Here is a 9371-nt window from a genome sequence, read left to right as displayed (position 1 = left end):
GGCACCTCTTTCCCCATTCTCTCTGTTTTCATTCGTGAACACTACTTCAAATTTACATAGATAGGCGGATATAGGTAGTGTATAAAAATATATAAATATAATTCACACACACACATATATAGTTTTTTGTTTATACAAAAGCAAAAATGTTTGCCTGACTCCTCCAGAATTATTTCCATGTACACAGAAGTATTTCTCTCTTCACCACCTTTATTTATCACCTAAAAAAATGATGCCTGACATGTATTGGGCAATTAATAAATATTGGTTGGATGATGAAAAAAATCCTCTTAATCCAGTGAAATGGAAACTATTGTTTAATTTTCAGATGAGAAAATTAGGGCTTGGAAAGGCAAAATTATGTACTCCGTCTCAAAGATGGTAAGCATCTGAATCAGGATTCAAACCCGAGACCAGCTCCCTTAACCAGCATGCCATACTCATTGGCAACGGTGTGAACAGAAAACCCGTGGGCATGGAGGCAGCCTGATGAGTGCAATGGTTTAACGAACTGGGGAAGCTACAAAGGGATCCAGGAATGCGTGGACAGTGAACATTTGACCAGTAGGGGCTGGGCAGATCCAAGTGATTAGAACCCAAGAAGGGGAGAGGGCATGATGGGTAGGGAGTTAAGAGTCAACCATCTTAGAGGCTGTTACTGAGAAGATGAGAGACTCTTACTATGGGATGTAGTGTAAAAATTAAGGTCAACCTCTGACCCAGGCAGACAGGTTTTCCATGCCTTTTCCTTTTTCCCTACAGAAGAGTAAATATCAAGATTCATCAGAGACAGACAACAAACTAAATACTCATAATGCTAAGAATGCAACACGACATAGGGCAAATGATTAGATCATTTGGTGCTGGTTTCGTGGAATATCCTTCCTAGATTTTGAACGCAACCCCTCCCCCACACCTCTGGGGCACTTCATTAGGTGAAGCCGTGGGTCAGCTGTGTCTCTGATCCCTGATCCCACATTTATTTTAGGGATTAAAGAATGGGGGAAGTAGGAAATAAGGGGCACTCAAAACATTTTCCTAGATCTTTGGCCCCGGGTAGCATTAAAAACAACTGAATGCTGTACCGTCCATGGGGCCTGTGTCTATAAGCTTTCAGCCATCAGCCTGCTCAGAGCACTGAGGAGCAGATAAAATTGCCAACAATTAGAACTCAAAGAACACCCTTATATTATTTCAACTGTACTGCTGCTGCTGCTAAGTCGCTTCAGTCATGTCCGACTCTGTGCGACCCCATAGACAGCAGCCCACCAGGCTCCCCCGTCCCTGGGATTCTCCAGGCAAGAACACTGGAGTGGGTTGCCATTTCCTTCTCCAATGCATGAAAGTGCAAAGTGAAAGTGAAGTCACTCAGTCGTGTCCGACTTTTCGTGACCCCATGGACTACAGCCTACCAGGCTCCTTGGTCCATGGGATTTTTCAGACAAGAGTACTAGAGTGGGGTGCCATTGCCTTAAGACAGAAAAAACTTTTATATTGCTCAGCCTATTTTATGAAACAAATACAGTTTTGATAGAATTTAATAAAATAAACAAATATGTATATTTGTTAATGTATCATCAAATAGTAGATCATTTGACTATCATCAAATAGTAGAATTCAAGGACAGTATATTGTACAGAAACTAACCACTAACATTCACTAGAAAAATGCTTAAATAATTATTTCAAAAGATGTTAGAAGGTTATCAGTGAAATTTAACGTTTATTCCTGATTAAGATGTTTGAGGAAAAAGCATTAAGGAAGATATAATTATGTTCAGAGAAGCGGGGAAGGATGTATGAGTCTAGAAAACTATAATAATAACAACTATAACAAAAGCAATAGCAGCAACATTTGAAATCTTGGATAAGAAGTTTGTATTTATATGGTCTAAATAAAGGGACAAGCTGGAAGAAATAAAAACATAGTTTTTTGGTAACCAATATGGTTAAATACCTAAAAGTATCCAAGGAAGTCAACCAAAAGAAAGCTACAGCAACAACAAAAAAAGTCCTATAAGCAATGATTTCAAAATTAGAGGTACAAGACATTGGTTTTTTAAAAATAAAATTTATCTCTATGTATTAGAAAATACAGTAAAAGAGCTCTCTATTTACAACAGAACCAAAACAAATTACACTCAAGACTTAGCGTTTGTGACATAAGGTACTTATTAAAGAAAATTTAAAAACACAATGAGAATAATTTAAAAAAAATCATAAATGCACGGAAGGCTAAACTTGACTGTTGTTTGGGAAGACAGAATATAGTAAAGATAAAAATAAGTTGCTATAAAAAGCCAATATCATACCAATTAAAAGCCTCACTGTCTTTTTATAAAACATGACATGTTGGTTGTAACATTCAGCTGCAAGAGTCATCAGGTAAGAATATCAGAGGGTTTTTTTAATAAGTAATTTTTAATAAGTAATTATGAAGCAAATGTTCAAGCTGGTTTTAGAAAAGGCAGAGGAACCAGAGATCAAATTGCCAACATCCGCTGGATCATGGAAAAAGCAAGAGAGTTCCAGAAAAACATCTATTTCTGCTTTATTGACTATGCCAAAGCCTTTGACTGTGTGGATCACAATAAACTGTGGAAAATTCTTCAAGAGATGTGAATACCAGACCACCTGACCTGCCTCTTGAGAAACCTATATGCAGGTCAGGAAGCAACAGTTAGAACTGGACATGGAACAACAGACTGGTTCCAAAGGAGTACGTCAAGGCTGTATATTGTCACCCTGCTTATTTAACTTCTATGCAGAGTACATCATGAGAAACGCTCGGCTGGAAGAAGCACAAGCTGGAATCAAGATTGCCAGGAGAAATATCAATAACCTCAGATACGCAGATGACACCACCCTTATGGCAGAAAGTGAAGAGGAACTAAAAAGCTTCTTGATGAAAGTGAAAGAGGAAAGTGAAAAAGCTGGCTTAAAGCTTAACATTCAGAAAATGAAGATCATGGCATCTGGTCCCATCACTTCATGGGGAATAGATGGGGAAACAGTGGAAACAGTGTCAGATTTTATCTTTTTGGGCTCCAAAATCACTGCAGATGGTGATTGCAGCCATGAAATTAAAAGACGCTTACTCCTTGGAAGGAAAGTTATGACCAACCTAGATAGCATATTCAAAAGCAGAGACATTATTTTGCCAACAAAGGTCTGTCTAGTCAAGGCTATGGTTTTTCCAGTGGTCATGTATGGATGTGAGAGTTGGACCATGAAGAAACCTGAGCACCGAAGATGCGTTTGAACTGTGGTGTTGGAGAAGACTCTTGAAAGTCCCTTGGACTGCAAGGAGATCCAACCAGTCCATTCTAAAGGAGATCAGCCCTGGGTGTTCTTTGGAAGGAATGATGCTAAAGCTGAAACTCCAGTACTTTGGCCACCTCATGCAAAGAGTTGACTAATTGGAAGACCCTGATGCTGGGAGGGATTGGGGGAAGGAGGAGAAGGGGATGACAGACGATGAGATGGCTGGATGGCATCACCGACTCCATGGACCTGAGTTTGAGTGAACTCCCGGAGATGGTGATGGACAGGGAGGCATGGCGTGCTGCAGTTCATGGGGTCGCAAAGAATCAGACACAACTGAGCGATTGAACTGAACTGAACTGATGAAGCAAATGAGTAGATAACTGTAACGCTCCATATCAACCCTAACAGGTTTTAAAACATAACAGACAAAAATGATGGGTATCGAACCTTATAATATTTGGATAAAACCTGAAAATTCATTGTCATCAACTTATTTTTAGGAACTGTCTGGGGATGAACCACTCTGTGCTATTCTAGGGGCTTGGTACAGAGCCTAAATAAGCCCAGAAAGGTCCTCATTGTCATGGAGAAACAGAAAACTTAACAAGTCGATGGATAAGCGGCAGGATAATTTCAGAGGTTAAGAAGTGCAGTGAAGCCCACAAGTGATGGATTGAGGACTGCTTGTGAGAGCTGCTATTTTGGATTGGCAATTAGAAAAGGCCTCTCAGAAGAGGTAGACTTTTGAGCTGAGATCTGTGGGACAGAATGGGGTTTTCAAAAATAAATTCACTTGATTTTATTGTCAATAAAGTTGCCTTGAGGGACCTCCTATGTGCAAAGCTGGGCTAAGTGGTGTTGTTATATGGATGATGCCTAGATTAACTTAACAGTTTTAACTTTAATTCTAACCTTGCTCTTTGGGATTTATGATCTACATTAAACACAGAGACTGGGAGAAAATATTTGTAATGTATATGATAAGAGGTTGGAACCCCTTGGAACACATCAATAAGGAAAAGAACAATGGAAAATTGGGCAAATAATGACAATTTAGAAAAAGGAAAATGAAGTCCAGAAAGCCAATAAATATAAGAAAAAGCACTACCTAGAAAATAAAGAAATGGAAATTAAAACTGTAAGATATTAAAGTCTGACAGTTATGATAGAAAAAATGGTCAGGGTCATCCAGTGTAATCAAAGGTGTGGGAAGTGGACATTTCTGTATCTTGTTGGTGGAATATGGGTAAGACAAGCCCTTTTGAAGAGCAATCTGGTAGAAATTTTTTAAGATTTTAAATGAGAGTATCTTATGATTCAGAACAAGAATCAGTTCTATGTAAACTGAAGCTCAAAGGCCTAAAATTACTATATATAAGGATGCTGCTGCAGCAATGTTTTTAATAGTTAAAAAATTAAAAGGCAAATATCCTATAAATCAATTAGTAGTGGGAATGAGTGAATAGACCGCCATCAATACAGAATATGGTATGCCTTGTGGCCATTAAATAAAATCTTTACATAAATGAAAGGGGAGTTGAATGAGTCTGTAAAAAGTGAGAGTCCACCTCCTTATAGATACTATTAGTATAAATGTAGAAAAAAGACTGGAAGGACACACCAGAGCAATGACATCAGCGGCAGGGGGGGGTGTCTAAGTTTAGGGAGAGGGAAGGGGGACTCTCAGTTCCTATTTTGTATGCTTTTAGAAGAGAAGGAAATTTTCAGCCAATCTATTAAAGAAACAAACTATTACTTGTCCTAGCTGGGAAGGGAAAATTTCTATTTCTGAATACTAAAGGAATGTTACATCAGCCCCTAGGTGGATGTTTTCTGATCCAGTCATATTTTTGAAAAGCATGCCAAACCAAAATGCAATTAAATAAATATCCCACCTTAGAAAGGAAAAATGTATGTGACATGCATAACTGAAAAACGTATAAATAATATAAACATTTTGGCCACTTCAGATGGTTTTTTGGACGGGGGCACAACATAATTTTCCATGTAAAATATATATAAAGTTAATACAACCAAACAGCATACCAAGATGTCAATGAAGGTGAATAAAAGAGATAAATATGTCATGAGGAAATACAGGGTATTCACATGGAAAGGGTATTTTCGGTCTCACTGAAAAGAGCTGTACATTAAGCGACAGATAAGACTCATAACATTTAATTTAAGCTATATGTTGAGCACAGGGCTTCCCTGGTGGCTCAGCAGGTAAAGAATTTGCCTGCAATAGAGAAGACCAGGGTTTGATCCTTGCGTTGGGAAGATCCCCTGGAGAAGGAAATGGCAACCCACTCCAGTATTCTTGCCTGGAGAATCTCTTGGACAGAGGAGCCTGGCAGGCTACAGTCCATGGGGTCGCAAAGAGTCAGATACGAGTAGGTGACTTTCACTTCATTTCATTTGTTGAGCACATTCTATGTATATCAGATATGCTTTACATGAAGCACCCCACTTTAATCCTTACTCTTGCCAGCTTACAATGTAGATGGTATCCCCCTCTAGCGATGAGGAAAGAGAGGCACAAAGGGGTTAGGTGACTTAACCAAAGCCACACTCCTCTGGTAAGCAGAGGAGACAGGATTCAAAGCCAGAACTGACTCAAAAGTCCAAAGTCTGACCTAACCTGCTATCTGATCTCCTATAACCAAAAGCTCAAAGTCAATGTCAGTGGGAAGTGCGCTTCTGCAAAAGCACACTCACATACAGACTGCCTACTTTATTTTTTAAGTCAGCTATCTGGGGCACCTCTGAGTCCTGGAAGCTGGCAGGACCAGGCTGGGACCTGGCTCTAGTCTTGCCTTCAGATGACAATTGTCTCTGTGGCAGATCCTGCTCCAATTGTTGCCAAACCCAGAGACTAAGACTTGTGTATTCTGGGTTAGAACTTTGCAGAGGCCTTTGTGACCACTGGCCTGGGCGTTGCCTTGTTGCCACGGGGGCTGGGGCTGGGGGGCTTCCAGCATACCCTGAAGCCCACTGCACTTCCTACCTGCTCAGGGTCCTGTAGCATCTTCAGCACTGAGGCACATAACACCCTCCACGCTTCATTCCATCGGCTCCCTCGCCTCCCTCGCCTTACCCCTTCTCCTTCCTGTGACTTAGGCCTAGGCTCCTCTCACCCCTCCACACCTCCCCCCTCCCCATCCAGGGCTTCCCCACCGCTGCCCTCCCTGCCAGCCTCCCTTGGCCCCCCTTCCATGAGCCGTTCTTCCACTCTCCCCAGTCTCCTCCTTCCTCTGACCCCTCACACTCCTCACTGTCTTTGCTTTCTTCCCATCAGTTGATCTGGGGCAGCCATATCCAGGGAAAACCATGGGGCTTGGAGGGAAAAAAGGGGCCATGACACCTCATGAGCGGAATCCAAACCCAGGACCTACAAACAGTCCTAAGATGAGTAAAAAAAAAATGAAGAGGAAAAAAAAGAAGAAAGATATGGAGGAGCTGAAGAAGGAAGTAGTAATGGTGAGAAGAGCTGAAGAGGGTGCTGGCAAAGTGCCCTCCAAAGTCTCTGTCAACCCTCAGCCTTCTAACATCTTACCCTGAGAATTCATCATGCGGGCCAGAGCCTCCCCTCTTCCCCACAAACGTTTCCCCTGGAAATGACGTGTCACCACCTGACCCTCAGTGGCTCTACTGTCTCCTCAGGATGATCACAAATTAACCTTGGATGAGCTCAGCGCCAAGTACTCTGTGGACCTGACCAGGGTGAGTGGAGGAGTTCCCCGAGGGAGGCAGAGGCTCTCCATCCCCGACCCTGAGGCTCCCAGGACAAAGGCAGAGCTGGAAATCTAGCCGCTGACTTGAAGGTCAATGTTCTGACCCTTAACCTGCACCTAGCCAAGGACACACATTCCGAAAAAGATGATAATGATAACTACTCCAAAGAGAGCTCAGGATTAGAGCAAAGAATAGGATGGACTAGGGCAGCATGTCTCAACCTTTGTCCCGGGGACCCATTCACACTCTTACAGATTTTCAAGGACTCCAAGGACTTTGGCTTATGAGGGTTACATCTAGCAGGCTTCCCCGGTGGCTCAGCCGTAAAGAATACACCTGCAGTGCAGGTATCGCAGGAGACGAGAGTTGGATCCCTGGGTCAAGAAGATCCCCTGAAGGAGGGCATAGCAACCCAGTATTCTTTCCAGGAGAATCCCAGGAACAGAGGAGCCTGGTAGGCTGCAGTCCATGGGGTCGCAAAGAGTTGGACACGACTGAGCAACTAAGCACAGCACACATCTGTCATCTATATTTATCATATTAGAAATTAAAATTAAGATGATTAAAAAGTATTTCCTAATTCATTTGTAAGAGTAAAGCTATTATCTATTAGTACAAATATTTTTATGTCAACTGCTTTTCAAAGCAAAAAAATTCGTGGTATTTTACATTTTTGCAAATCTAACATCTAGCTTTTTAGGAGAAGACTGCTGGATTCTCACATAATTTCAGCATTAACTCTGTTGTAGTATCATGTGACCTGTAGCCTTGGGAAAATGCTACTATATACTCAAGAGAATGAGAGTGAAAAGACAGACAACAATTTAGTGTTATTATGAAAATTGTTTGAGAATTCCTTCATGGTCCAGTGGTTAGAACTCTACTTGTGGCCAAAAGAAAAAAAAAAAATTGTTTGGCTTTGTGGATCCCCTCTGCCCAGAAAGCATCTCAGGACCCTGTAGGTCCCCAGGCCACACTTTGAGAACTGCTGGTTTAACAGCTAAACAGTATATTACCACTGCCATCAATTCACTGCTGCTGCTTCTACTCTAACCACTAATACAATGATCACAAATAAACAAAAGCCCTGGAAATAAAAGTTCCTCTGAGCTCTAGAATCTCTTCATTGGAGGGTCTTAGGGTGACCATCTGGTAACCAGAGATGAGCGTGGGAGACGGGTCCTGTTTTTATTTAAATTGTATTTTTCCAGGGCAGGTTGGGGAGTGGCTGATGGATATTTAAGAGAAGCTGCTTTCTTCTTCTTCTTTTTATTACAATCCTCTAGCAGGTTTTTCTCTCACTGTCACTCAGAGGAAAAAGCACCCAAGCTTATGCACCAGGCTAGAGTGAGGATCTACTTTCATGTATCTAGCTGCTTGTTTGTTTTTTTCTATTTCCAAGTTAAAGAATCAAAGTGTGGATGTCTGTACGTTATAAGCATATGCTTTGTATCTCATCATTCCATTAGCCTGGCACACTGTATGATAAATCGTTTATATGCATCTCCTCACTGGAGGTGGAGTTCCATTAGGCCCAGCATCAGTCTTACTCACTTCAGTACTCTACCGTTGTACCCCTCCCAAGCCAGGGGTTCAAAAGGTTTGTGAATCAACCCATAAACTAAAAATCCTTTCTATGTAGGGAGGCTAAATAATATCCTTCTGTAATGCAAGGTTTAGAACCCCACTTAGGTAGGAAGAACTTCCAGGCTGACCTTCGGAGAACTTCACTGGTCTCTCAACTTATCCTGGGGCTATAAACGGAAGATCTGTGCTCTGAAGCCAGGTTCTCCTTTGTGACAGCTACTTTCTTCTCATGGTTCTCCCTTCCTCCCTATTCCTTCTCCACACAGGGCCATAGCCCTGAAAAGGCGCAGGAAATCCTGGCTCGAGATGGACCCAATGCACTGACTCCTCCCTCTACCACTCCAGAATGGGTCAAATTCTGCAAGCAGCTATTCAGCGGCTTCTCCCTCCTGCTGTGGACTGGTGCCATTCTTTGCTTCGTGGCCTTCGGCATCCAGTTGTATTTCAATGAGGACACCACCAAAGACAACGTGAGTCTGTTCAACCACGGCTGCCCAGTCTCTGCTCAGCCCCTGCTGCTCTTCTGCTCGGCAGCCTAGCACTCCTGAAGTCTTCAGGTCCAAATCAATATACTCCCAGGGGTTGCTAAGAGAGCTTTGGTCCTTCCTGGTTTCCCTTTTATCTAGAAAGCCTCTTTAAAAAAAAAAATCTTGGAAATGCCCTGCAGTCCAGTGGTCAGGACTCCGCTGCACTGCATTGCTTCCACTGCAGGGGGCACGAGTTTGATCCCTGGTCAAGAAACTAAGATCCTGCCAGCCATGTGGTGTGGCCCAAAAAAGAAAA

General features: G+C 42.2%; 1 protein-coding gene across 1 annotated transcript in view; it reads left to right on the top strand.

The window, feature by feature from the left end:
• Window positions 1-6247: 6247 nt before the first annotated feature.
• ATP1A4 (ATPase Na+/K+ transporting subunit alpha 4) overlaps window positions 6248-9371 on the top strand; it is a 35793-nt gene continuing 32669 nt past the window's right edge. The window contains exons 1-3 of the mRNA XM_044944140.1: window positions 6248-6746; window positions 6930-6989; window positions 8855-9058. Coding sequence (XP_044800075.1) covers window positions 6597-6746; window positions 6930-6989; window positions 8855-9058 — 414 coding nt within the window. The 5' untranslated portion in view covers window positions 6248-6596. The remainder of the gene's footprint in view (window positions 6747-6929; window positions 6990-8854; window positions 9059-9371) is intronic.

This window comes from Bubalus bubalis, chromosome 6 (genome assembly GCF_019923935.1).
Source record: "Bubalus bubalis isolate 160015118507 breed Murrah chromosome 6, NDDB_SH_1, whole genome shotgun sequence".
In the NCBI taxonomy this organism is placed as follows: domain Eukaryota; kingdom Metazoa; phylum Chordata; class Mammalia; order Artiodactyla; family Bovidae; genus Bubalus; species Bubalus bubalis.
Note: the sequence above shows the minus strand (reverse complement) of the source record. Positions and strands in the feature narration are given on the sequence as shown.